The following is a 26,949-nucleotide window of genomic DNA, read 5'->3' on the forward strand; positions in this document are numbered from 1 at the left end:
GGTGATGCAAAAATACACAGAAATCTCCAAAAGGAGAGCCCCGCTGCAAATTTTGTAGCACGCAGCACTGAACGCCCCCAGGATCGAGTGTTTTCCCACTGCCCCAACCCACCAGAGGGATGCAGGGACACGGGGGTGTAAGCAGTGTGTAGAGGGGGCTTGAGGGGTCAGGCAGGAACCTCTCACCCTCACCTACTTTTTCCCACTCCCTCAGGGCTGAATCTGGAAAAAAAAAGGGAAGAAACGAGCACAGGAGCCACGGGAGGGAACCTGCTATCAGTTCAGGGAGAACTGGGGCTGAATATATCAGTTGGAGGAATCGAGGAGGAATGGTTGTCTGACAAAAACCTTCAAAGGGGGAGTTCCCAGCTCATCAAGTCATCCAGGAGAGGGGAAGCGAGCTGGCAGAACCCAGGAGCTCAGCTACGGCCGATAAAGAGGCAGCCCCTGGACTGTAAGCCCAAAACAGGAGCTTTTGAGCCCGGAAGGGCTGCACGTGGGGAAGGTGGAAGAGCCCAGAGGCAACAGGAGGGGCTCGAGGCTGTCCTGGTCCCCCCACACACCGCTGTGCTCTGGCCCTGCAGCCACGAGGATGCTCCTGCAGCCAGCGCTGCCCAGCCTCACGACATCCCCATCCCGGCTGAGCGCACGCTCTCGTCCCCCAGCCGTGGTCGGGGCCACACCAGCAGCAGCCAGCTTGGTAATTAAACGTTTAATTGGACATCCGGGAAGGACCGCAGCTGGCCAAGCAGCAGGTTACCCGCTGCTCTGCTTGGCCGCCAGTCTCTTGTCTCTCTCCTCGGCGATGGTCAGCCGGATGCCCTTTCCACGGGGCAGGGAGATCCACGGCTTGTTGCCCTGCAGCGAAGCAGAAGTCACGTCACACCGAGAAGCACAGACCGCAGCACGAGCCAGCCCCCGCGGGGATGGAATTCACCCAGCAGGAGACCCCGAGGAAGCCGTGGCGTACGGTCAGGCCTCTTTCTTCCACATCTCATGGGGCTCCCTCCTGAAAACATCCCCAGCCACCCCTTCCGAGTTTATTTGCGCTTTCCCATCCCAAAGCGGTCAGCCCGAAGCTGTCAGAACCACGGGAGCAGAGCTGGAGCTTTGCTCCGTGTGCCCACGACTCCCGGCTTCAGCCCACAGCCCCCCAAAAACAGAAGAGGGCCCACCCACCTCCAGCCCGTGCTCGCTTACCTTGCCAATCACAAAAATGTTCGAGAGCCTGGTGGCAAAGCTGTTGCCGTTGGCGTCCTTCACGTGAACCACGTCGAACGAGCCGGGGTGCCTCTCCCGGTTGGTGATCACCCCGATACGGCCCAAGTTGGCGCCACCAGTCACCATGCACAGGTTACCTAGGGCGGGGGGGAGGCGGCTGTGACAAGAGCTCGTGCCGGGTGCTGAGCTGAAGCCCTTCTGCCGGGAGGAGGAGGGCAGGGACAGAGCCGCACAGCCCACGGGGCAGCCCGCAGAGCAGCCAGGCACCTCACGACATCCCACACCATCATCCCCCAGGAACCCCGGCACAGCTCGAGGAGCCCAACAGCTCTGCGGTCCCAAAATATTCCCCAACACATTCCCTGCACAACACGGAGCCAGCCTTGAGCACCTGCTTCAGGTCAAAGATCCCTGATGGTTGTGTTTCACCCTCACAGTGCTCTTTGCTCTCCAAGAGCCCAGTGTTTTTGCAGGGAATTCGAGACCCACCTGTGTCAAACTTGATGAAATCCGTGATCTTGCCAGTCTCCAGGTCAATCTGGATCGTGTCGTTCACCTTGATGAGGGGGTCCGGATAGCGGATGGTGCGGGCATCGTGGGTCACCAGGTGAGGGATTCCTTTGGTGCCCACGAAGATCTTCCTCACCTTGCACAGCTTGTACTGCAAACAAAACCCAGCGCTGCTCAGACGAGGCACCCCAGCCTTCAGCCTCCCTACAAACGCTGCGTTTCCCTACAAAATCTTACAGCCAGGCATTTTGCCTCATTTTGCCCTGCAGCCTGTGGCCACACAGCAGAGGCTGCCTTCTCCCAGACCCATATCTCTCCTCCAGAGCTTTCTGGCTGCCTTTAACCTCATCTTCAGGCAGCCCCGAGCCCCCTGTGCTCTGCCCCTACACCACAAGCGAAGCTCCCGGTGAAGGTAACGTCGCCCATGCTGACAGCGAGCACAGCAAGCAGCAGAGCACGCACCTGCAGACCCGTCTGGGAGCTGCCCTCGCGGCACACCAGCAGGTTTTCCCCCCTCAAAGGCTTCGTGCCCCAACCCAGAAGGCCCCGATCCTCTCAGGGGTGGCAAGGACTCGGCGCTCAGAGCCGCCAGCTCCTGTTCAGGAGATGCCAGGGAGGAAGCAGTGCCCCCAGGAACACCCGGCTGGGCCCGCGCGGGCGCCAAGCTTTAGCCCCTCACCTTGGCCTCTTCAGCTGTGATGCGGTGAACGGCAAACCGGCCCTTGGTGTCGTACACCAAGCGGAAGTGCTCGCCCGTCTTCTCAATGCTAATGACATCTGATTTCAGAGAGAGAAGGAGAAAACCAGCAGCTGTTAGTGGCTACTTTATCTAACAATCAGCACAAAGCTCACCTCTTAATAGACCTGAAGACGGCTGAATGACACTCATTATCACCAAAAAAGCACCGTGCCCCCAAATCCTGCTGGCCCCACAGGACATTCCCCCCACCATGGCCTGAGGCGCCTGCCCCGACCCTCCCTGCTCACCCATGAAGCCCGCAGGGTAGGTGATGTCCGTGCGAACTTTGCCGTCGATCTTGATGAACCTCTGCATGCAAATCTTCTTCACCTCATCGCCGGTCAGGGCGTACTTCAGCCTGTTCCTCAGGAAGATGATGAGCGGGAGGCACTCCCGCAGCTTGTGAGGGCCCGTCGACGGACGGGGCGCCTGCAGGAGACGAGTCTTGGGCAGGGGAGCCCCAAGAGGGGAGCCCCAGGACCCCAATAACTCTCACAGCGACACCCTAGGGCAGCTGCAGGAGGTTTTCCTGGCACATACAGCCTCATAGGGCGCTCCCCTCACCACAAACCCACCCCAAACCCATCAGGGATGGAAAAACCCTCCAACATCCCCAGCCCAACCACCGCTACCACCACCGAGCCGTGTCCCCAAGCGTGCCCACCCTCTTCTCGCACACCCCCGAGGACGGTGACCCCCCCACCTCCCTGAGCAGCCCGTCCCAATACCTGAATGCTCCTTCCGAGCAGAAACACCTCCTCAATTCCCATCCTGAGCAACCTGAGGCCCCCCTCACAACCCCCACCTCCCTCCCAGGGACAGGGAAACCTCCCCCCGGCCTCCCCCGACCCCTCCCCGGCCCATTACTCACGAAGACGCCGGTCAGCTTGTCCAGCATCCAGTGCTTGGGCGCCGCCACACGCTTCAGGTGCTTCTTGGGGCCGCGGGCCTGCGGGCGGGACGCGCCGGGGCCGCCTCAGCTCGGGGCCTCCTCATCCCGCACCCCCGGGGCCGCCTCATCCCGCCTCCCGCCGCCGCCATTCCCCCTCCCGAGCGTTCCCCAGGCTCCCGCCCTCCCTCCCGGGGTCTCCCGTGGCGGCGGGGGCGGCCCCGGGCCGCGGATGGCGGCGGATGGCGGCGGGGAGCGGCGGCGCCGCGGACTCACCATGGCTGCGCTCGGGCGGGAAAGGGGCGGGGAAGGCGGCGGGGGGAGGATGAGGGAGGGGGGGAGGGGGGCGCGGCCGCCTCGCTGACGGGCGCCCCCTGGCGGCCGGGAGGACCCCGAGCAGCGCCCGAGGCCCACCTCAAGGGGGGGTCTCTGGGTGACCCCATCCAGGCTGGGACCCCCCTATGTACCCCCCCATCCAGGCTAGGAGCCCCCCATGTGCCCCCCATCCAGGCTGGGACGCCCCCCATGTGCCCCCCCATCCACTCTTGGAGCCCCCCATGTGTCCCCCATCCAGGCTGGGAGCCCCCCATCTCCCCCCCATCCAAGCTGGAATCCCCTCATGTCCCCCCCATGCAGGCTGAGACCCCCCCATGTTTCCCCCAATCAGGCTGGGAGCCCCTCATGTGTCCCCCATCCAGGCTGAGACCTCCCCATATCCACCCCCATCCAGACTGGGAGCCCCTCATGTGCCCCCCATCCAGGCTGGGAGCCCCCCTTGTCCCCCCCATGTGCCCCCTATCCAGGCTGAGACCTCCCCCTGTGCCCCCCCATCCACACTTGGAGCCCCCCATGTGCCCCCCTGTCTAGGCTGGGATCCCCCTATGTCCCCCCCATCCAGGCTGGAACCCCCCCATGTCCCTTCCCCATCCATGCTTGAATCCCCCCACCCCGCCCCATGCCCTCCCCAAAATAGCTGAGACCCTCTATGACCCCCTCATCCAGGCTGGGATCCCCCACATCCCCTCCCCATCCCGGCTGGGACCCCCCTATGTCCCCCCCATCTACGCTTAGACCCCCCCAAGCATCCTCCCCCATAAAAGCTGGGACCCCGCTCAGATCCTTTTTCCTGATTTTTTTTTTCCATCCCTGCAGCCAGCGAGGGGGAGCCAGGCGACAACAGCTCCTGCCTCGACCCATTTTTTTTTCTATGAAAAGGAGCAAATCTCACAGAGATTTGCCAACAGGGCCAGCTCCAAGGGGGCGTCAGCATCCAGCCCCCCATCCCTGCCGCAGTTCCTGCTCTTTGTAGCTGGGAAAAACAAGAGACTGAAACAAAAGCCCGGCCGCCTAGGACCCCTTCATCTGTGCTATTTATTCCAGCACAAGCTAATTAAAGCAAACAGGAAATCTGCTTTCCCACAACAAGCGGATGTTGCTTAAAAATAAAATAAAAAGAATCTGCACAAATAAAAACTTCCTGGGCCAGGTGATCCCCCCCCCCCCCACGGGTTTTGGGTGCTGGCACGGTAGGGTGGACACAGGACAAAAGGAAAAGGGCTGGAGTATTTCAAATACTTTATTTAGGGGAAAAAAATGCCCACCAGTTAAAAACACAGCTTGCAGTGGCCCCTCTTTTAAAAAACATTAGAACCAGTAGTGAGAATAAACTCTGTCATGTTAAAAAAGGGAAGAGAAAGGAGCAAGGAAGGCGCTGCTGGCACGGGAAACCTGGGGCCAGAGGGCTCATGCTCCTGCCCACGGCGAGCCCTGGTACGCAGCAGGCTTTTCTTTTTTTTTTTTCCTTGAAAAAGAGAAACGAATCCACCAACGAACCAACAGTAGTTTCTTCCAAATCCCCTCTGCAGCCGCTAACGCCGGCAGCCGCTCCCGTAAACGTGTCCCCTCCCGTGGGGAAATGCTCTGGGGGAAACCCGCGCCTTCCTACACCACGTGCTTCAGATTCCCTGCAGAGAAAGATGCACAGAAGGGTGAGCCCGACTGTCTCCGATCCCACTCGCTGCATGGCACTGCTTTATTTTCTGTTCTTGGGGCTCATCTGATCAGCACTGCCTGCCCTGGGTGGGTTTTTTTGGGGGGGAGAATGCAGAAGGGGTGCCAGGGCGTGCCACGCAGCCACGGCTCTCCCTGTCTGACACTGACAGGGGGTCAGGAGGGCATGAATTCCCCCAAAATGTTGGTTGCAGACAAGTTGTACCCCTTGCGTCCGTCAGCTGATGCCTTCCTGCTGCTGTGACACCCTGACGAGGTCTGACAGCAAGAGAGAGGGGTCCTAGTTAAGCTGTGATTGCCTCAGGAGCCCGTAAACCAAGACAAGACACTGCTCATTTGCGAGCTGCTTCCATCTGCTTGGAGCAACAGAGCTGCCCTGGGATCAAAGGATGGGAACTCCACTCTGAGCACTGCCTCGGAGAAAAAACTTGCTGCAGGGCTGAGCGTGCCATGGATGTTTTTGCATTGCCGGGTAACTCCTGCTGTGAAAATCTCTTATTTTTTCACCTAAAGGAAGCTTTCACCTAAAAGACATCTCTCTCATTTCACCCTTGGCAACTGCAGCAAGCTCTGAGGGTTTATCAAACTGCTGGTGGGCACCCCCAGGTGAAGATGTGCTGCTTGCAGAGATGGAGCAGGCTGAGGAGCTTCGTCTTGGAAAAGAAATGGTGGCAGTGACACAGGTCTGTGAAACCACAGATCGGCACTGGGAAGGCGCCTAGGAGCCGGTTACTGGCTGCTTCTCATCCTACAACAAGTCAGCGCTCAGTGAAAATCCCCAACGCCAAGTTTTATGCAAAAGAAAGTGCTTTTTCCACGTGCCAACCACGACACTTGCTGTTACGCTGTGTGCTGGCACCCAAAGTCTGAATAAAGCTGGGAAACGAATGGAGGAATGGATGGAGGACAGGCTCCTCGCTGGATCCGTAACGTGCAACCAGCAACAGTGCCGAGAGCTTAGGAAGCCCCGAAACCACTGAGCCCAAAAAGCTGGGAAGGACACCAGGAAAAGGCAGCAGAAAAGCAGCAGCCATGCTTCTGATAGAGATGGAAATTTAAGGACTCATTTACTGTATGTTCACAGAGGCACCTCCTGAGCCTGCCTTCCCATGGGGAGCATCCAGTGATGTTTTTATTAGACATGACATGTATATGAAGGGCAATCGAATAAATGGGGTTTACCTTTCCAGTCAGCAAGGAAGACTCCAGCGAGCCCAAAGTCCTCCCTAAAAGGACCCCTAAGCCCGAAGCAGGAGGGTCAGCTTGAGCTGGACGACTCACCTTTGATCAAGTTGAGAATTTCTTGAATTCTCTGTGGCTCATTGCGGTCTGGCCTGCAGCTGGGCGTGATCTCCAGCACGTAGTCAGGACCGTACTCCGTGAAGAACTGCAGGAAGAAGAGAGGAGAGTCACCAGAGGGGTCCCGGGATGGCTGAGGCTGGAGGAGGGCTCCCAGGGGCACCTGTCTGTAACAAGGCAAAACTTATCCTCTCCTTCCAGGGAGCACATTTAACTCTGTTAATGTGAGCTTTCTGGGGGAGCTACATGAAGCTAACAAGACTTTATAATCCCTCAACTGTCTCCCTGAGCACGCCCAAGAAGATGGAGCACGACCACGCACGAGCACCATGGACCAGTAAAGCTGTCCAAAGCCAACATGCTCCATCTGCCTCGGCCAGCAGGCGTTCAGATGCTCCTTCTGCAGCACATCATGAAATAATGCGATGGAGGAGGAGGGAGGGGACAGATAACTGCATCAGCTGAAGGAAAACAAAAGCGATCCTTCAATGTTCTTGTCAAGACAGCCGGTTTCGGAAGTTGTTGATCTTGGTTCTGGTTCAAGAGCTCCAAACACAGACCAGCACTGATGGGAAGATGCAAGAAAAAAATTTAAAACCAATAAGGGAAATCCTCTGAAAAAAACTGCAAGCATCAGCCCGTGTATCTGGGCTTAAGGGTATTTGTGGACACAAACTGCTTAATGCATTTCAAAACAGGATTACAAGCTTCAATGAAAAATAGCAGCTGGAGCCACTGACGAGGCTAGGAATGGAGCTCTTGATCTCCTGCCAGAGGACAGGGGCTCACACCCTTCTGGGAGAGGCACAAGCATCACACCCGGCCTTCCTGGCTGCGAAGCACCCACGGGCACACACAGGCAGGGCAGGCGGCTTGTGCCTTGCTCCAGTGCGAGCTGCGTGGCTGCAGGGGGCACATCCAGGGGGAACACGACAGCCCAAAATTTCACCTCCAGCTGCAAGCCAGTCCCAGCCCCCTGCAGGCTCTGTAGCCTACAAGTTCCCACCATGGTTTTGGGGAAAAGTCATGCTCATTGGGCCGTTGCTGGCTGAATGGAGGCGTACACCAACCTAAGGGCCGTGCCTGGAGGTCCTTCACCTGGTGCTGTTTGAACACTTCACTGCTTCTGTTTGGTCGATGGCCACTTTCTCCATGCCACAGGAGAGAAATGCAGGTTCCCCGAAGGCAGGCTGCTGCCCCACACTTAATGAGATGAATGCCACCATCTTCTGTCCGGTTTTAGATCCAGAACTGTTCAATTCACGTACCGAAGCTGTTTCTTATTACCAAAATTACTTTACTACCTTTGATGGAGGACGTGGCCACAGGCTCTGAACAATCAGACAACCTATCATGCTCCTGCGTCTCCGCGTATTCTTTCTGAACCCAAAGCAGATCAGAGAGGATTTCTAAATTGCTCCTGTCTCAGCTCCACCCAGCTCTGTTCTCCCAGGACCTTTCTGGCCGTGCTGAGCCACTTCACCTGGCACCCAGTAAGTGCTGCAGTTACGCTCCTGATCCCCACCAGCAGCCTTGGGGCTAACATCACCACCCAGATAGGATTCTTAGTAAATCTTCTCTGAGATGCAGAGTCGAGATGCACTTGTGCATGGCAGGGACTTGGTTTGATCACACACATTCTCCTCCCGGTGGCACCAGTGACACCAGGTGACTGCTTCACTCCAGGCAGCCCACGTTTTCCCTGGCTCCAGCTCGTTCCTCTTCAGGTGCTGCAGCACAGCTCCACGAGGCAGACTGGGCTGCTCTCCAGGAGAGTGTTCCTCAAGGAGGGTGATTCCTGAGCAGCTCATCTCGTCTCCGGAAACGAAAAATCACAAGCACCATTACGCTGCAAGGGGAGCCCAACTTGGCTGGCCAGCAGTGGCGCCAGAAGTCGCAGCCAGCTCAGCTCTGCAGCCCAAGCGTCGGCTGTCCCAGAAGAGGATAAATATTCCTTTGAGAAGGAGCAGCCAGAGCACACAGGAGCCCATTGTGCACCTTGTGACATCCCGCACGCAACTCATTCCTCAGTTTTAAAACCTGTTTCTGGTTAAAGGATCGCATCTAAGCAGGACGACTCCCAAAAAGCGTCTCGTATCTGCAAGCACCAATGTCCATGATGACATATTTTCAGCTTAAACCCACTCATACGCTTTAGTTCCTCGTGCATACTGGTCTGTGAGATCCTCAGACAAATCAGAATGTAGTTCTCCTCCGCAGTCACTGCAGACTAAAACGTAGAGCCTTGAGAAAGCTCTGGCTCCTTCCTGGCACATCCTGAAGGACTCTTTGAGCCCGCAGGTGACTCCACCTCCCCACCCCCTGTGTAATTACCTGAGGGTTGACTTTACTGGCTTCTCAGCTCCCTTCCAAAAAGCTGTGGACAGCCCTAGGTTTGGGGAACAAGCACCCACTGTGCTGCTCGGACAGTGCATTATTGTTGCAGGAGCCTCTCTCAACAAAACAGCACTGAGCAGCCAGGGTGCTGCTCGCATTAGGTGGAGTGACTCTGCTCCTGGGCAAGGAGCAGGGAGGGTTTGGCAAACCTTACCTCGTGATCAGGGATCTCCGAGGACAGCGTTCTCCCAAGGATAACCCCAGTCAAGTATGTCCAGCAGCGGGCCGTGTTGGCAAGGTTGTAGCCTCCTGTCTCCAGCAAGAATTACGATTTTGGAAGGGGAAAGATGGGGGAGAAGGGAAAGAGCAGATTTTACTAGCAGGAACAAGCCACGGAAGCTCCTCCAGCCACCTCTGCAGACCCAGCACAAGCCCATCTGTCTCTTGACAGCACAGAGGGGTTTTCATGGGTAACAGGGACAGAAGTGCAAGGGCAGCAGCAGAGACAAGGAACTATTGCTTTTAAATGCCAGCCTTGGGCCCATAAAGCATGATCCACATGTCCAGCCGTTTGCTGGTGAGCTCTTCAGCACTGTCATGCTTGAGAGGACAAACACGAAGCTAATTAATACAACGAGTGACTGCTTTACAAGTAAATGACGTTTCACAGGCAGTATGGGAGTAGTCACATCCATCGTGACTGTGCACAACCTCACAAGGAAAAACCCTGGCTGAAGGCAACCCTGCCAGAGACTCTGAAAGAATTTCCCAGCAGACCGAAATAAGGAGAGAAAAACACTTTGACAAGAGAGGAAGACTGTATTTTCCAAAGCTTCCTTCCCCTCGTTTTTTTTTTTTTTTGCCAAATACCATTTCTCCTCTCTTCCTCCAGTTTCCACCCCGAACGCTTCCGCACGCTGTGGTGCTGGGACACTCCTTCGGGATTTCCACTCACCTCCTCCCAGCACGAGGGTCGCCAGCTGCCACTGCAGGACGTACTTCAGGCACTTGCCCACTCCCTCGGGGGTCATGTTGAAGGAGCACATGGGGTCCCCGGCGATGGTGTCAGCTCCCAGCTGCAGCACCACCGCCTCCGGGTTGAAGGCGGCGTACACCTCCTTCAGCACGCTGCGGGGAGAAATTGGGGGGGTGGGCATCAAAGCAGGCGTCTGACATCAGCTGCCCTGAGGACAGGGCAGGAATCCAGCCCCAGGGGCCTTCCTAAGCATCTCCTGGATGGTTTGATGTCCAGGGAGATGCATCCCTGGGACAAAGAGCTCGCCCTTACCCAGCACTCACCCCAGAAACTTCACCAGCCACTTGAAACCCCACCAAGGTGCCTGCAGGGCTGAAGCCATCAGCTCTGCAAGCACGGAGAGCTGAGGGCTGCCCTCACTGCTGAAACACGGGCGCCTCTGGGGAAAACTCGACCCTGCTGAGACCACATGCGTGGGCTGATTAATAGCTGAAACTAGCTGATTAATTACCTCTTTCAGCTATAATTAAGAGTGGCTTTATTATGCAAACTGCCACAACCATTTAATGTAATTCAGATTTTTCTTTGTCTTTGGAGCAAAGCTAATGTCACTGAATTCCTCTAGATTATTCCTTACTTTCCTTTGCTGCATTTGTCGTGTTTCTCACACGTTGTGCTTTTTTTAATCTTCAAAAGGTTAGCATTTAATCTCCAGGTAAAGTCACCCACATCTTGTCAGAACCAGTTTGATTCATTACGTCGGGCAGTTTTGGAAGGCGATCAAGCAAATCAGCTACTCTTATGATTAGACAGACCCTTCATCATTTCCTCTTTTGATGGAAACACTACATGAGCAGCCAGGTTTACAGAAGGTTACTCTGGGTGGAAATGTGCCTTGGACACATCCCTACGTGAGCTACAACTCTTGTACATCACAGAAACTCAGCATCCAGCTCTGGTGCTGCCAACCTCACTGCAGCTCTGAAACTTTTCATTCCTAGCTGTCTTTGTCTCCAAAATTTTAAAGACCTGTCAGATTTTCCAGAAGAAAAAAAAAAAGTAAAATCAGATTTTGGCCCCCCACTTCCACGCGGTAGTTATTGACAAATTATTAACAGTGTCTCCCTGGGAATTGCTCTGGGAATGCCTGTGCTGGCAGCACGTCAGCAAGCTGAGCACAAGGAGCACGGCTCCTCCTGCCAGCAGGGGAGGCAGAACACAAGGAAATGCTCTGGGCAGTCTGCAGAAACCCCTGTCAGGAGGAGATGCGGCTCCAGGAGGCATGGTCAGCCACCCTACCTGCTGGCCAGGCCAGGACTCTTCCTCTTTGCTCACGAAACCTCAAAATCTCTTGGCAGATCTTGTATTTATACGTAGCTTGGAACCTACGGCAGCTTTTGATGTCCTTCAACTCGTTACATGTGTGATGGGCTGATCCTGACTGGGCTCCTAACCCCTCTTTCTGCTCCTAAAGCTGTGCTGCTTTTTGGAAGCATAGCCCCCAGCAAGACGAGGCACAAGCAGCCACAAGCAGCAGGAGGCACACAGCGTGACCACCCGAAGGGGCTCCAAGCCCTGAGTGGTTTCAGCCCTCAGCTGTTACAGCTGAGAGCCAGATGTGAGACCGTGTCCTGCAGCCCTGCACTCAGGCTCACCTCGCCTAAAAGTGAACAAGCCCGGCAGTCCACTTTCGACGTGGCTAACAGCTCGTGGGGTTTGTCACAAATCAAGAGAGAGAAGGACAAAAGGAGCTTTGAAAATACTCCTAGTGTAGCCCCAAGCACATATCTGATGGATGGCCAGGGTTCAGAGCATTTATTTGAAGAAGAAGCATGTAGCCCTAGCTCCACAGCTAAAAAGTACTTCTCCCTTCTCATCTTCGCCTTAAACACACCAGGCTGACCGGTGGCCAAGAGACCCTCGCACTCACACCTTTGTTTATTCAGCTTGCTCAAAGATTTGAACAAAACCTCTGAGACCTCTTAAGATCTGTGTTTGTTGTAATCAAAAACAGCAACAGGGGAAGGGGCGAGCCTTATCCAAGGAAGAACAGCAATTAAAAATAGTAAATAAGCAAAATCTGTGCAGTCTGTTCTCCAAAATCCCATCCAAGCAAACCGTATCAGAGCAAGAGGACTCACGTTTCACAGATCTGGTAATACTTCTCATCCTGAATGCCATCCTGAATAGGCACGTTCACGCTGTAATAGCGACCTTTCCCCAGGCCGACATCCGTCACATCGCCTGTGCCTGAAAATCAGAAACACCCAGGGGTTAACAAAGGGGAGAAGAGGCTCAGCAGCAAGAGAAATGTGTGGCATGTCTCAGGTGATGGCAAAACACCAGGCGTATCCACGGGGAAGCTCCCTTACCTCCACGAACACGGGAAGGTTTTGATGGGCCTGCTTCTAGCTGTCTGCCCTACCCTGCAATTAAGCTTTCAAGGGCAGCCCAGCAGTGGCTCTGCCACAAACAGAAAGGGGGAGATGTGTCAAATGCATAGTTTCCCCCTCTTTCCTTCTTCTGGGTCAGAAGGGGGGAACATTTAGAGAGACACTTCTGCTGGTGAGGACGGGCTGTGCCTTTGCAGGGACCTCGTCAACGATGCGCGAGCCAAATCAGTACAAACCTCGCCAGATCAACTTGCCTGGGAAAAATCCTGGCGAAAACTTGTGCAGAGAAACGGTCATAACTTTTGAGGTGAAGCTAAAGGCATCTTCAACCCCTGTCAGAAGAGGGAAAAGAAAAAAAAACTTTCAAGCATTTTCATTTGCGTAAGCAACAGAGTCTGAACGCACACCCGATAAACGTGGGCCAGTGAGCAGAGGAGAAATGAATGACCCAGAAACCCAGACGTGGCTTGGCAAATCCATCCTTCAGCAACAGGGATACAAATTCAAACGCAGCAGTGTTCACAACTGAAATGAATTTGTCTGGTCTCATGCTCATCAAAACTGAACGGGTCGGTGCCCTGCCAGGTTGGGGAGGGAGCCTAGCAAGGATGCTTTGGCTGGAGCGTGGCTCTGATGAGAACCAGAGCTACTGGGCTCTCTTGCTTTTTCCCCAGCACTTCTGCAATCCCACACGCCGCTTCTTTCCCTTAAATATGGATTAAAATAGCGGGGGTGTGCAGGGAAAGAGTAGTTAAGGGAAACTTAACAGAAACCAAATGGTGGGGCAGGGGTGGAACGGAGCAAAGCGAAACACCCCACGTTGGGAGAGCAGGAAATGCTAAGTGGTGTTGCAATAACGGCCCTGAAGCAGGGCGCACTCTCAGCAAGGCCCTCTCTGACTTGAGCTTTATAAAGTCAGTCCTTTTAAAGGCATCGTGCACTGCTGACTGCTTCTGCTTTGCTCTGGTGACATCAGAGAATCAAGCACCGTGAGCTCTGCGGGGCCAGGCACGCAAACCCGGGGAAGTCCTCGCCAGAGAGCCCCTGGCAGAGGGGATAAGTGCAGCGGGAGCTGGCCCTTCATGCAGCTCATTGCTTTAGGCACGAGAGTGCTGCCCAGAGCCTCACAGGAGGGCAACACGCTCGAATAACACCAAAATAATGAGCAGCACGGGGCAAACCCACAGAGCAGGACAAGGGAGAACTGGATCAAGGGAATTCACACTGGAAGGGGACACAGCCACGGCTGCTACAGCAGGGGAAGCCTCACTGCCCCATCCCTTCCCTCAAGTCTGCAGGGCCTTACCATCCCCGTGATGCAAATCCAAGTCAATATAAAGGACTCGGTCAAATTTCTGGCGCAGCCGCAGGATCCCCAAGACAGCGTCGTTCAGGTAACAAAAGCCTGAGGCTTCATCTCTGTGAAAAAAACAGCCGTGAGGTTGAACAGCACCACTGCAATTGCCACCGAGCTCGGCTTTGCCACCTGCACTTTGCAAGCCTCCACCTTCACCTCTAGGAAGAGGAGCCCGGCCAAGGGCCAGCAGCGATCAAGAGGTGGGTCAGGAGCAGCCCAAAGCACGGCTGGGGAGCACAGGGAGCACAGCTCACGATGGCTCACGCTGATCCCTTCTCACACCTGGGCTTGCCAGCAGCAGGCCCTGCTGAGGGGAGGCTCTGACCCGCGGGGCCCTTGGCAGGAGCTCTGCCCGTTTCGCTCTTGTGCAAATAAGATGTTAGCAAATAAAATATTAGCAAAGAAAGATGTTTTATAGAAATTCAGGGCCACTGAGATTAAAACTGCTGTCAACTGTACCCTCCTCTTCCTCTGCAGCAAGAAGCCAGCAGCCAAACAGAGGACAGAGGTGTGGTGGGGACACTTGTCCCGGATTGACTTGCTTCAAAGTCAAGTCCCCGGTCACCACTTGACTGGTCCATTTACCTGGCTTGGGGACACAGCAAAAAGATGTCAGCTCCCTGCAGCTTTGCAAGCTGCCACCAAGCCTTGTGTGGGCCCAGATCCCTCTTCCCCGGGCTCAAATGGCTCCACGACCTCAGGTGTGCCCCTTAGGAAGCAGCACTGCTCCACTCCCTGCTCGGTGGCCTCAGAGCCACCAGAAGCCGGTGTTTTGACAAAAGGACACCTATTCTGCATGCATGCACACCAGGACCGGCTCTGGGGCTTGAATGAGAAAGACCACAGGTGAAAATCTTCGTCCTCCAGCAGCAGAGAGGCATAATGGCACAGCTCCAGTGCCCACCTGCCAGGTGAGCTCTCTCCCTTTCCATCTCTCGTGCAGGAAAGGCTGCTGGTTCCTTCTGAGAGGGAGCAGGAGGAACCAAACCCTGCAGCCTGAGGAGCAAATGCAGTGCCAACACCGAAATAAAAAGAGGAAATGACGTCCCTCCAGAGGGTCACCCAGCCAACCACAGCTGGAACACCAGGAAAAAGGGAGAAGCCCACGGCAACTGGAGCCAGAAACTTGAAGCAATGCAAAGAATCAAACTTCACAGGTTCAGAGCTCACAAGGAACTCTGAGGAGTTCTCCCTTTCCAACAAATGCCATGCCCTGAGAGCGAGCACAAAGACAGCAAGCTCCAGGTGGGGCATGGAGTTGTTTAAGGCTGTGACTGGGAGCCTGAAACAACCCAGCCAAATCCCTTCCCCTCCACCACCCCAAAATATTTTTAGTTTCAGAACAGCCTCTGTTAAGCAGGGGCAAGGGGAAGAAACCTGGAATCATTCCTGGTGAACGTCCTGGTGCCTGCAGCTCTGCAGAGCTGCCCTTCAGCACCATTCACTCTCACCAAGCAGTGAGAAGCAAGTAGCAAAGCTAGCAGCTGGCAGGATGCAACTGCACAAAGGGGAACCCAACCCTTGGTGACACCACAAAGTGCCACGAGGGCACCAATTTCATACAGGCTCCAGAAGGGTTTTAACAAGCCAGCAGAAAACTAACCGCTCAGCCCAGCGGCAGCAGCAAGGCAAAAACTTCTTTGCTGTTACAGGTGTTTTCTGAACTAAGCCGTCAAAGTAAAAGAAGGCAGAGGAATTTTAGGAAATCGTCCATGTCACAAAGAGCCAGAGCACTCAGCTCAGCCAAGCCAAACCCCTTCCTGTCCCAGGAAGCAGCAGCTGAACCTGGTCAGCAGGGCCACGGGCAGCCCTTGCCATCGCGTGAGTGTGCATGCCACTGTTACAACTACAGGAGCTCCTCTGTCAGAAAAAAAAATAAAAAAAAAAATAAAAAAAACACCACGCTGCTGCAAGAAAGGAAACCTGTGCACTTGTGCAGAAGGAGTTAGGGTTAGGGATGCGGGTTACGCAAGCTTCTGGGACTCCCCTCGTCTGCATTTGCTGATGTGATGTTTTGGAAGATGGGAGATTGAAGTTAACATAACGCATTTATCCTCGGGAAACAAGGAAGCCACAGAAATAAGTTGTTCTAGCACTACAAAAATCCCAGGATTTGGGGACAACATTGACGCTTCCTCTCCTGCTGTTCTGGAGGGCTGCTGCTGACACCACAGCTCAGGGCCAGCAGAGCAAAACAAAAACCAGAGCTTGGGCCTGCGCCGTTTCACTCCTCTTATTAATGAGCCAAGAAAGCCACACCAAACAATGTGGACGATGTCTTGCCACACTCTCCCGAGTTTGAAGCAACACCAACCACTTGCCTCTCCACAGCCCTGCTCTGTGGACCACAACGTGCTGTGCTTGACTCTTAATTCTTGCTTGACTCCCAGGGGAGAGGAAACCATCCCTGGCGGTGGGTTTGAGCCCCAGAGCCACGCTGCAGCCTCTGCCCTGCGCCCCGCTTCCTTCCCCCCTGCCTCCTCTCGGCCCCCTGCCCGCACAGCCGCCTCCGGGCAGCCTCCCCCGAGGGCTCCCGGGGTAGCAGGGGGCGAGGAGGCTGGGGTCAGACACCCAGTTGAGAAAACGCAAGGGAAGAGAGATGGTTTTCTTACTTCTTCGCGTGATGCCACCCTCCAGGCCAGTTAATCGCTACCTTGCACTTGCCGTCCAGCAGGCACTGGGCCGCGGTGATGGTGGCTCCCCCCACGGCTGCCGCGTAGTCAAAGATGCCCTCGGTAGCCGGACAGTCGTAACCTGCGGGTGAGAGCCAGCGTCGGGCGTTTCCTCTGTGCAAAGCACGCCCCGAGCTGTCGCTCCTCAAGCGCAGCCCTAACTTTCTGCTAAAAGAGAAAGAAACGAACCGAAGCGCAGCACCCGCTCGGCAGGTATCACGGCTGGACTCGCACAGAGGATTTCAGGGGTGTAAGCAGGAAAAAAAGCAAAAAAAAAAAATCTTCCCTGTGCTTGGATCGTTCACAGAAGGGTCTTAAGTGCAAGCAGAGCGGCTTCAGAGGTGCAAAGGGCAGGTGCAGGGCAGCCTCATGAGGTCTGCCCAGAGTTTGCACCGCTGCCTCAGTGCTGGGTCACTCCACGGGTTCCCCAGTCAGAGGAGTACCCACAGCCGTCTTGCTGGCTGGAGGTTCTTAAAGTCCAGCAGGCAGGAGCCCACTGATGAAGCCGTAAGCCAAGCTGGTGTGCAAACAGTGCAAACCTGGTTCCTGGCTGCAGCTTCAGGCTGCTGTTCATGCGTGCCCTCCACCACAGCAGGCTGGGGTAACCCTTCCTCAGCTCTCCACCAAGAGCACCATGCCAGGGCCTGCTGCCCTCCTCAGGATCTCCAAATGAGCAGGAAAAGCTGGCAGCTGGGGCCAGATGGAGCAGCAGCACGGGGCTGACAGTACCCTCTGCTGGCAACACGGAAAGCATCAGCATGACCAGCACCACACCAAAGCCACAGCAAGCCCCTGGAGCTCAGCTTCACCTAGGCACCAGCAAAGAGCACCTGGCACCTGATACCTGGGTGCCCTCCCCCAGAAAGCTCATGTCCTCACCCAGTCCATACTCCACGGACTCCGGATGGTCGTCATCCCCCTCCTCGCTGACTTTCTGCAGGTGCTGCAGGTAAGCGTCCGTGTGGAAGCTCGCCATCTCCTCCATGGTAGCCACCTTTGGCTTGACTATCCTAGCAGGGAGGGGAGAGGGAGCAAGTCAAAAACACCACCCAGCTGGAACCTTCTCGGACAGTTCGGTGCTCGCTGTTGAAAAATAACCCACAAAATCCCTCCTCCTCCTCCCACACTGTCACCTGGAGAGAGAAAGCCGCCCCGCTGAGCCGCAGCACGCTGCTCCCCACACCTGGTGCTGCCGGCTGTGCCCACCCCGATGAGGACCAGCTGCAGGAGCTGCCTGCATTAACCTCTCCACATCACTTTGAGATATTTTTTTTTCCCTGTTAGGTTTGTTATTCCCCTTTGAGCAACTCCTGGCAAGGTCTAGTTGCAGTGGCTGTGGCAGGGCAGCCGTCTGCTGGGGCAGGAGCTGAGCAGCGGTTCCTACACACCCTGCCTGCAACCCAAGCAGAGACCAAGCCTCTCTTCAGCAACCCGTGTGCATCGTCCCCGGGTCTGGGTGCTTTGAAACCTGCACAATTAAAGCTGAGGCTGTGCCGAAGCCCTCTGCAATCAGGCAATGCAGTGCAGGTTGTGGCTAGTGGAAGATCGCTGCAGGTTCGCCCACAGGCCGGGCATTTCTATCCCCACGCCCTTCAAGTTCACCTCCACAACGGTTTGTGCGGCACCTTACCAAAACACCCCCAGCTAAACCGACACAAAGATTTGTACACAGAGCAAAGGAAAAGTCCTGCGGGAACCTCCTGGAGGTCCCTCAACAGGGGTGTGAGGACATCCTGAGGTGCTGTGCAGGAGGAGCCTCTCCTCTCCCTCCACACCCAACCCCAAGGGCCCAGAGGACAGCAGAGGGCTTCTCGCCGCTCTGCCCCAGGCCCCATACCCCGACTGCTCCCCCAAGAGCCCCAAGACCCCCGCAGATCCCCTCGGTGGCAGCCCAGCACCGCCACGAGCCGTGTGGCTCCCCGCAGGCCCCGGCCACGCTCGGTGTGCCCCACGGCCGCGGCATGGCGACACTCACATCATGTGCTCCAGCAGCGAGTACGCCTCGATCAGCGAGTGCACCATGCTGGCCTGCAAAACCAGGGGGAAGGGGAGTTAAAAAACAGAAAAATAAAAAAACAAAAGGAGGGAGAGGATGAGCACGAGGCTGGCGGGCAGCCCCAAGCCCCCCGTCCTGCCCCGTCCCGGCGCTGACCCGGCGGGGCGCCTTGCAGAGGGCATCGCAGCGGGCCGTGTACTCGGGGCTGTAGACGTAGGCCACCGGCGGCACGGCCGCCATCAGCGCCGCCACCACGGCCCCGCGCAGGGTGACGGAGCCACCGTCCGCGTCCTGAGGCAGGCTGGGAGCTGTAGTCCCCTGCCCTGGGACGGGAACATGGCTGCTTCTCTCCCCCCACACCTAATTATTCAATCATTTCCCTCCCCCTAATTATTCAGTCATTTCCAACCCCCCCCATGAGGATCGCACTCGGCACACGTGTGCTGGAGACATTTTATTGCGGATTCCCACACAGCACAAGCATTTTGTTTGTTTGTTTGTTTTTGCTTTCTTTTTTTTTTTTGAGTTTGTTTTTAAAACATTTGTTAAAAAAGGCCCACGGGGGGGCCCCAGGCCGGCTCACAGCCAGGCAGGCCCTGAGGGGCAGGGGGCTGCTTGCACGGCCCCCCAGCAGCTTTAAGGCAAACCAGACCCGGAGGTCAGCGAACACACGTGGAAAACACTTCCCCCAGCATTTTGGGGGCGGAAAGGGGTGAGGGGAGGGCACGGGCTGCCCGCTCCCCATCAGTCCAACAGCGCTATCCCTATCAGCAGCTGGAAGAGCACCAGCTCTAGCTAGGCTACACCCCGCAGATTTGGAGGACAAAGCAGCACAGAACGGGTTAAAAACCTCCAAACTGCTGCAGGAAGAAGGGGGGGGTCCTTCCAAGCCCCCTCGGACACAGCCAGCCCTGAGGAGAGTACCGAAAGGCAGGCAGGTGCTGGCAGGAGCTCAGCCCTTCCCTGCTGGTGCCGCTCTCCTGGCGCGAGGCTGTCTGCCTGCAAACCCAGCCCGAAGGTCCGTCGTCCCCCAAAAACCCTCCCGCCGAGCCTGCAGGCCGGGGACAAGAGCGGTGAGATCTACTGCATGGCGCAGCCGTCGCCGGGCAGGAACTCGTAGACGTAGAGGGCCACCGATTTGGAGAGGTAGGTCATGGTGCCGAAGCGGCCGCTCGGCGCGCTGTCGTACAGCAGGCTGCAGATGCCCGTCGTGGGATCCCTCTCCAGCATGTCATCATCAGCGCCCAGGGCTTTCTGGATTTGGGACGAGGGAAATGGGAAAGGCAGCGTTAGGAACGCGCTGCCAGCCACCAGCTGGCACCCCGCACACGGGAGGAGGACACCGCATCGTCGCCGTGCCACAGCGGGGACGACAGGCAGGACCCTCAGCGTGGGTGACTGACCCTTAGGTAGCCGGGGGGCTGACCGCAGCCCCTACCTGCTCCTCGTAGAAGAGGTCGTTGGCAGTGTGCACGATCTTTTCCACAGCTATGATGCCCCCGATGGTGTGCACCTCCATGTCCACCAGCATGGTGAGCACCAGGATGGCCTCCACCAGCAGCTGGCGGTACTCTGGCTGGGGCACGCGGTTGAGCACTGCCTCCACGTGCACGGCAAACTTTATTTCCCCCGGGGTCATCTGCGTGGAGGGAGGAGGAAATGCACCTAGGGTCTTGTTATCACCAGCACAAGTCCTGAGCCACACTGGGCACTTCGCCAGGGCAGCTCCGTACTCAACACCAACCCCCTTGCCCTGTTCCCTGCCTCATAAACCTCCTACCTCTCTGGTTGTCGAAGAGGGGAGAACAAAGCCCTCCACGGAAAGACCATGGCACTGCAGAACAAGATGTGGAGACCATGGTTACAGCCTGCAGCAGCACTGTGCACTCACTCGTTCCCAGCTGAGCATCAGCAATGTGCTGCCCACACGCTCCAGCTCCACCTCCCGACTCCTTGCAACACTCCATCGCTCCTTAAACATCGGTTTGGCATCACCCGGAGCGCTCCCACACCCAGCACGGGGCTCTGCTCTCTGCTTTACCATGCTGATGATGAGCAGTGCCTGGAGCTGCCTCAGCTGGGGCTCCAGCACTGGGCTCCCACAGCTCACAGCCCTGCCCAGCACAAAAAGCTCCTCAGCAGACCCAGCGCCTCTCTGCAAGGGTCAGAGCAGGGTGAAGGAGGTCCTGCATGCCTACAAGGCAGCTCCAGCTCTTCCCCCGGCTTTCCAGGGCCAGCAGAAGGCCTTGTCCACGATGCATGTGTCACCACAACCAGCCCTGGGTGTCAAATTCACCCTAGAAAGGTCTGTGCCGTGCGTGCGGAAAGGATGCAGCTGGACGTCCAGCTCACCTTCTGCAGGATCTTCCAGACCTTCTGGTAGAAGCCCATGGGGACACGGTTGAGGGCCCCATCCAGCCGCCGTCTCCGCTTCCACTGGCCATGGCGGCTGTCCTTCCCGCTCTGGTCTTCCAGCATGCTCGAAAAGGAGCCCTTGCCCAGCAGCTCCGAGTGCCCGGTGGACTGGGCAGACAAAACAAGGACCATGGAAACCTCTGCAGGGTTAAACAGCCCACAGGAGCGCAGCCCGCTGCCACCCGAGGGCTTGTGCTCACCCAGCCTGGTTCCCAGGGCAGAGATGCCACCCCCCTGTCCCCAGCAAAGCCCGACCCACAGCCTCAGCTCCCCGCAGCCCGGAGGGCAGCAGCCCCCGCCGGAGCACAGCTCCATCCTGCAGCCACACAACAGGACGGCCAACAAACGGAGGTTACCAGAGAGGACATCAGGTCACCATCCCCGGACTGCAAACTGATGGGCTGGAGGAGAAAAGGAGAGGCAGAAATCAAACTGTGCCGGGGCTTTGGGCAGCCGGTGCGGCGAGCGGAGCAGCAGCAGCACAGACCAAGCTCAGTTATCCCAAGGGCTGCGGTTAGCTGGAGACTGAGAGGTAGTTTTGAGAGGCGAGCTGTGGAAAGTCTCACGTTAGCATAAGAGGGGGAAGACCGCACTGGAGTAGGAGCAGGGCTGTCGTTGGCTGCTGGCACGGGCAGGGATTTAGTCCCAGGAGGAGTGGAGGGCCAGCAGCAGGTCGCCACCCGGGACCTGTCCTCGCCACGTGCACGGTCCCGCTGCCAGGCTTCACGCTGCAGCAGGGCGGCCATAAACCTGCTGCAGCAACCTGGGCCCCACAGGATCTGTGAGGACGGGACCTTGCCAGGACACAAGCCAGGCTAGTCCAGCACGAGCCCAGGAGGAGGTAGAATGGGGGTAGAGGTGGGATCCAGTGATCACCAGTCACTGTCCCAGCAGGACCACTGCTGGTTGTGGCAGCAGAGACACTGTGCCACCTTGCTCAGCGCTTCTTTGTTGGTATTTCGGGATCTGTTCAGCCGTGGCAGCTACGCAGCACAGCTCCTAGCTGGCTGCAACGCCATCGCACCCGTGGCTTTGAGAAACCTTCCTCCCTGATGGCCTCAAGAGAGCAGGTCCCGAAGGGGCTCAGCCGCCTGAATGCTGTGGGGCCACCCAGCCACACCGACCTCTTCCCGGGGCGCCTCCCCCCAGCCCTAAACGGAGCAACCCCCAGCCTGCCGAGAGGGGAAGCCAGCTCATTGCTGCAACAGCTCGCTCAGCGGGTTCGTTTAGGAAAGCTCATTAACTCATGCATGCTCGGAAGCTGCCCTAGGATGCAGCATGAGGGATAAAAGCTGAGGCTGTAGGAGGACCAAGGTGGCTTCACCTTACTCCCGGTCAGAGACTGCCTACGTTTATCCAGTTGCTGAAAAGAGAAGAAGGAAATGAAGTGGCTGCTGCTGCAAGAGGCCCACCAGGACCCCAGCCCCATGGGGGAACCTCACGGTCCTGCCCACCCCTGCACCTTCTCGAGCACCCCTGTGCTCCCCCTGTACTGCACTGCTGGGGTCACCCCCGTGTTAGATTTATCCCACATCCCCCTTCAGGGCAGAACTGAACCAAAAGGGCTCCTGGAGACTGCTCTAAGCTCTCTCTGAAGCCCAGGAGCGGGCTCTATCGACTCTCCCATCAATCCTGCTTGTCCCGGAGCCGCTCGTCCCCACAAAACTGCACAGGAGCAGCCTGCGCCGCCCGCCCTCACCTGTTTGATCTCGCTCTTCAGCCTGACGATGCCGGCACGCTCGGGCTTGGTGGCCCCGACAGCGCCCACCTCGCAGATGGAGATGGCGGTGGTGACCGACGAGTCCACCGATCGCACTGGGGGAGAGGAGAGGGCCAGAGTGGGTCCCACAGCTCGGGGCGTAGCCGTCTGCTCACGCAGCCTTCCCCTCCACCCCAGCCAGCACCACAGCGCAGAGCTGCTGCGATTTGGTCTGGACCAGACCAAAAACTGAGCCGAGGATGGCCACAGGATTTGGGCTTCATCCTGAGAAACCTGCTCAGCACCACCCCTGGACCGCTGCGGTGCAGAAGCTGCGCTGAACGGGCAAGAGAACGGGGACATTCTCCACAGCAGGGGACACCAGAGCTGGCCACGCTCCACTCCAAGAGCCGGCCCTGCCAAGGGACTCACCGCTCTTCTCCACCCCAAACTCCTTGCCAGAGAGGATGTGGAAGAGGAGGCTCTTCATGTCAGACGGGCTGAGGTTCATCAGGTTCTCAGTGGCTTCTCCAGCTGGGGAGAACAGAGTGGGGACATCGCACCCTCTGCACAACCCTCCTGGGAGATTTCAAGCCTGCGCCCCAGCCTGTTAGCGGGGGCTACACCTCGTCCCCCAAGGACAAACATTAACTCCAGGTGTCGCCTACAGCAGGGATTCTTCCCCACGCCCACCCAATGCATGCCCGGATAAACATCTCCACGAAATTACCTACTGTTTTGTAGCTTTTTGTGTGGTTTTTACTGTATTGTGCTACCCCAGAGCAGTCCCAGCCACAACCCTGGCACTGTCAGGCAGGGTCTCACCCTGGCACTGAGCGCTGCCCATTTTTAATGGCACTTCTCCTCCCCGGCACCACATCCCCCGTCCCGCTGACCCCGCCGCACGTACCCGAGCAGCGCAGGGAGTGCGCCAGCTCTGTGGCCATCACCTGGATGATGAGCCCGATGCGGATCCGGAACATCTCCGCGAAGAGCGCGGGCTGGGTGCGCATGTACATGGCCAGGTACACCATGATCTCCTGCAGGGAGAGAGGCACGTCACCCCACGGCTGCTCCCCGCTGCCCACACCCAGCCACGAGGTCCCCCCCTGCCCCCAGCCCTTCACCTGGGTGAGGATGGAGACGCTGAGGTTCTTCTCGCTGGCCTCGTCGATGAGGTGGACGAGCTCCTCGTAGGGGATCGGGCTGGGGAGGGAACGGCAGCAAGGGGTAAGGGACGGCCCCGCGTCCCCCCCTGCTCCTGGGAGGAGATGCAGCCCCGCGGGCAGCCCCAGCCCAGCACATGTGGTGAGGTGAGGGAGAGGTGCTGCACTCACGCAGAGATGGTCTTCTCGCGTGGCTCGGGGGGCAGCCCCACCGTCAGGTGCTTCTGGTGAGACAGCAGGTCCGTGCAGGCCTGGGGACAGCGAGGTCACCCCAGGCATCACCACCAGCTCTGGGCTCGGGGCTTCAGCACCAGGCAGATGTAGCCACAGCTCTCTTGCCCTCCCAGCCGCCTCCCCCCCGATGCCCTCAGCCCCACCAGAGCTCGCCAGCGGGGCTCTCACCTCATCCAGAGCTTCCACTTTCTTCTTCAGGATGCCGGAGATGTAGCGGATCAGAGCCCACTGGCGCGTGGCTCCCACCCTCACGTACAGCTCGGTGAGGAGCTCCTTAACAGTAGGGCCAGGCTCGCTCTCCAGCCCCGTGTGCCACTCGGGTCCCCTGAGGCGAAGGAGATGCTGGGTGAGTGCCCCCAGCTCGCCCTGGGGCAGCGCCCAGGCTCTGCAGGTGGAGGCAGGAGCACGGCTCTGCCTGCTCAGCGAGCGGGCAGGACTCCCAGCTCGCCGTACTTGAGGATGTGGAGCATGTAGAGGATGTCCGCCTGCTCCTGCAGCGTGGGGCAGATGCGCAGCTGCTCCACCAGTGCCTTGCAGTCCACGTTGCCAGCCTCATCGCGGGGCAGGTTCATCTCTGCATGGAGTGCGTGGCTCTGGGGAAGAGAAGCCCGTGCTCCTGGTTAGCACCCGTGAGCATCCCCAGCCGCAAAGGGCCCAGCTGTCCCCACACGGCCCCAGAAGGGTCCTATGGCAAAAAGCCTGGCGGTGCTGCCTGCCCAGCTGGGACGGGAAGGGGCTCACCTTGCCCTCCTGCTCATGCTGGTGGGGCGAGCTCAGCAACTTGACCGACTGCTGGGATGCCTGGAAGATCTTGCTGGGGACGTACATCCCCACATCTGAAAGGCAGACGGGGCTGGTGCAGGCATTTCTCACCTCCAACCACCACCACAGTGCCCCAAGCCAGCTCCCACCCCACTTTCTGCTCCACCAGCCGCCCCTGCAGCGCATCCCCCGGGTCGTGCCGGATCCCACATGGATGGGGACGCTCCCAAAAGCGCCTCAGCCCCACCACGAGGAGGAGAGGGTGCCAGCCTGACTCACTCTGGACGTGAAGATCCTTGGCCTTGGACGCCAGGGACATGAGGTCGCGGGTGGTGTGCACGGCGGCGCGGAAGCGGCTCAGCCCCCCGCGCTGGGCGGTGGGAGGGAGGTTGGCCTGGGGAACCGTGCGCTGCAGCAGGTGGTCCAGGTACTGCGCCACCTCGTCGAACGTGTCCGCTGCAACGGGAGGAAGAGGAGAAAGCTTCAGCCACCCGCCGCCCACCTAGCGCCCCGAGGGCAGAGCTCCCCAGCCGTGCCCCCGGCGGGGACAGAGCTTGGCTGGCTGCACCAAGCGACAGCCGGCAGGGCGGACAGACAGACGGACAGACGGCGGTGGCACTGCCAGGGGAGGCACCGTCTGTCCCAGCACAGAGCGCTGAGGGTGCCCCAGCACGGCAAAAGCCTCGTCCCGGCAGGGCTCCAGCACGAGAGCAAGACAGGGAGGGTTTTGCGACTGGTATTTGTGATTGGAAATCATGTTATTTCTAACGAGGAGTTGCAGGAGGGCAGCTGGCTCTCCTTTATAAACGGCCACCTCCTGCGTGGCTCTTTGCCCTGCCTCCAGCAGCTCGCAGCTCCACTTCAGAGGCACCAGGGCAGCTGCTCGCTACCCACAGCACGGAGAAGGGGCTCAGAGACCACGTCTCTGCTGCCCAGGAGGTAAGGGCGCCGCGGAGCAACGCGGGTGATGCCCCAGGTGGGAGCTGCCCCACGCCAGGTGATGCCACGCAACACGGAGCTGTTGGTGAATTTCCAGCCTTGCTGCTGTCCAGAAGCTTTTCTGCTCCAGGAGGAGAGTTAGGGATGGCATCCGAGGCTGGCAGCACGATATCTCCTTCCCACATCTGGCGGGGATGCCCCGAACCAGCACCTGGAGGCTCCGTTAGAGAAGTCCCCCAAGACAGACAGCGCATCGGAGAGCATCGTCCTGTCCATCCAGCCACAGAAAAAAAAACTTTAAACCGAGCGTCTTTTAGGGTGGACACACTGGCCAGGCAGGCCCCATCTTCTGCTGGGGTAAAGGGAAAAAAAAAAAAAAGACACCCCAGAGGAGCTCGGCCACAGCCCGCAAAGCTGCAGCCCCAGGCAGGCCAACCGTGGAGCGTGGATGAAGCGAGAGAACGGCAGTCATGCGAGAGAAACAAGCACTCAGAGTCGCAGCGGTGCAGACGTTGGCTCCAGGAGCAGCAGAGGCAGAGCAGATCGATGGGAAGGCCGGGAAGATGACCTGACCGACACCGGGGCACGCAGGAGGAGGTGCCCAGGGCTGCTTGCAAGGGGAGCAGCAAAACCTGCGCCCTGCTGCGCTCTCAGGACACGGGGGTCCTGCGCGCTGCGACGGGGCCACGGCCCCTATGGGCACCCCGTCCGCGGCAGCGAGGCTCAGACTGGAGCTGCCCTGTCCGGGGACACCCAAAGGCCTTGTGACAACACCACCCAGAGGCTGCTGGGGGTCGTGGTGGCTCTTCCCCACCACCTCGGGCACTGCACCATCACCTTCTGCACCGCCACTCGTGCTGAGCGCACCCGAGATCTTCAGCCAAATCTCCCGGGCAGAGGCAGGTGGCCGAGCCTTCGTCTCTTCCCCACACAACAGCCTACGAAGGTTTTGGGGTGGCTCGCTCAGGAGCAGCCCCCCTTCTCGTTTCAGCCCCATTCCCCATCCTCAGCCCCCATTCGGCCGGGACACCCCTGCGGCGAGGGGCTGCGGCAGCCACCTCCGCTCACCCAGCCCCAGCACCCCGCGAGCATCACCCAGAAGGGGCTAACCGACGGTGGGAACCCAAAAGGGTGAAGAATTTGGTGGCAGGCGCTGTCAGGGAGGTCGGGAGCTATGGGTTTCACGGGAGAGTTGGGCGTTTTCCGTGCCACAGCAGCGTCTGGCCTGTTCCCCCTTACCATCCTCTGCCAACTGCAAGCCATGCAGCCACTCCTCAGGGTCTAGCTCCTCAAAGCTGCCAATGCCGAGCTCGTAACCGTTGGCAAAGACCTTAC

The 26,949-nt window shown here is 58.0% G+C and overlaps 2 protein-coding genes across 5 annotated transcripts in view; both read right to left on the reverse strand.

Moving 5' to 3' along the window:
• Nucleotides 1–697: 697 nt before the first annotated feature.
• On the reverse strand, nucleotides 698–3,678 carry RPS4X (ribosomal protein S4 X-linked). Its single transcript, XM_084294120.1, has 7 exons — nucleotides 3,636–3,678; nucleotides 3,342–3,419; nucleotides 2,719–2,899; nucleotides 2,411–2,508; nucleotides 1,711–1,882; nucleotides 1,201–1,358; nucleotides 698–858 (listed from the first exon to the last, which is right to left on the reverse strand). Exons 1-7 carry the CDS (start codon nucleotides 3,636–3,638, stop codon nucleotides 757–759), a joined length of 792 nt encoding a protein of 263 aa, XP_084150246.1. The 5' UTR covers nucleotides 3,639–3,678; the 3' UTR covers nucleotides 698–756.
• A 1,239-nt stretch (nucleotides 3,679–4,917) lies between these two features.
• LOC311213819 (histone deacetylase 8) overlaps nucleotides 4,918–26,949 on the reverse strand; it is a 28,665-nt gene continuing 6,633 nt past the window's right edge. Inside the window, exons 19-42 of one of the 4 annotated variants that reach the window (XM_084294073.1) lie at nucleotides 24,955–25,131; nucleotides 24,655–24,749; nucleotides 24,367–24,506; nucleotides 24,082–24,238; nucleotides 23,851–23,930; nucleotides 23,641–23,719; nucleotides 23,424–23,553; nucleotides 22,946–23,047; nucleotides 22,514–22,629; nucleotides 22,139–22,177; nucleotides 21,171–21,215; nucleotides 20,752–20,922; nucleotides 20,180–20,233; nucleotides 19,838–20,038; nucleotides 18,379–18,431; nucleotides 17,283–17,413; nucleotides 16,344–16,485; nucleotides 13,681–13,793; nucleotides 12,629–12,706; nucleotides 12,123–12,231; nucleotides 9,961–10,133; nucleotides 9,220–9,314; nucleotides 6,651–6,756; nucleotides 4,918–5,323 (exon numbers count right to left, since the gene is read on the reverse strand). In XM_084294073.1, the coding sequence (XP_084150199.1) occupies nucleotides 5,301–5,323; nucleotides 6,651–6,756; nucleotides 9,220–9,314; nucleotides 9,961–10,133; nucleotides 12,123–12,231; nucleotides 12,629–12,706; nucleotides 13,681–13,793; nucleotides 16,344–16,485; nucleotides 17,283–17,413; nucleotides 18,379–18,431; nucleotides 19,838–20,038; nucleotides 20,180–20,233; nucleotides 20,752–20,922; nucleotides 21,171–21,215; nucleotides 22,139–22,177; nucleotides 22,514–22,629; nucleotides 22,946–23,047; nucleotides 23,424–23,553; nucleotides 23,641–23,719; nucleotides 23,851–23,930; nucleotides 24,082–24,238; nucleotides 24,367–24,506; nucleotides 24,655–24,749; nucleotides 24,955–25,131 (2,609 nt within the window). In that variant the 3' untranslated portion in view covers nucleotides 4,918–5,300. Of the gene's footprint in view, nucleotides 5,324–6,650; nucleotides 6,757–9,219; nucleotides 9,315–9,960; nucleotides 10,134–12,122; nucleotides 12,232–12,628; nucleotides 12,707–13,680; nucleotides 13,794–16,343; nucleotides 16,486–17,282; nucleotides 17,414–18,378; nucleotides 18,432–18,555; nucleotides 18,679–18,882; nucleotides 19,654–19,837; nucleotides 20,039–20,179; nucleotides 20,234–20,751; nucleotides 20,923–21,170; nucleotides 21,216–22,138; nucleotides 22,178–22,513; nucleotides 22,630–22,945; nucleotides 23,048–23,423; nucleotides 23,554–23,640; nucleotides 23,720–23,850; nucleotides 23,931–24,081; nucleotides 24,239–24,366; nucleotides 24,507–24,654; nucleotides 24,750–24,954; nucleotides 25,132–26,949 lie in introns of those variants that run through there. The other 3 variants (XM_084294070.1, XM_084294071.1, XM_084294072.1) reach the window with 3 other exon arrangements.

This window comes from Netta rufina, assembly GCF_964035555.1.
Source record: "Netta rufina genome assembly, chromosome: 12".
Lineage (NCBI taxonomy): Eukaryota > Metazoa > Chordata > Aves > Anseriformes > Anatidae > Netta > Netta rufina.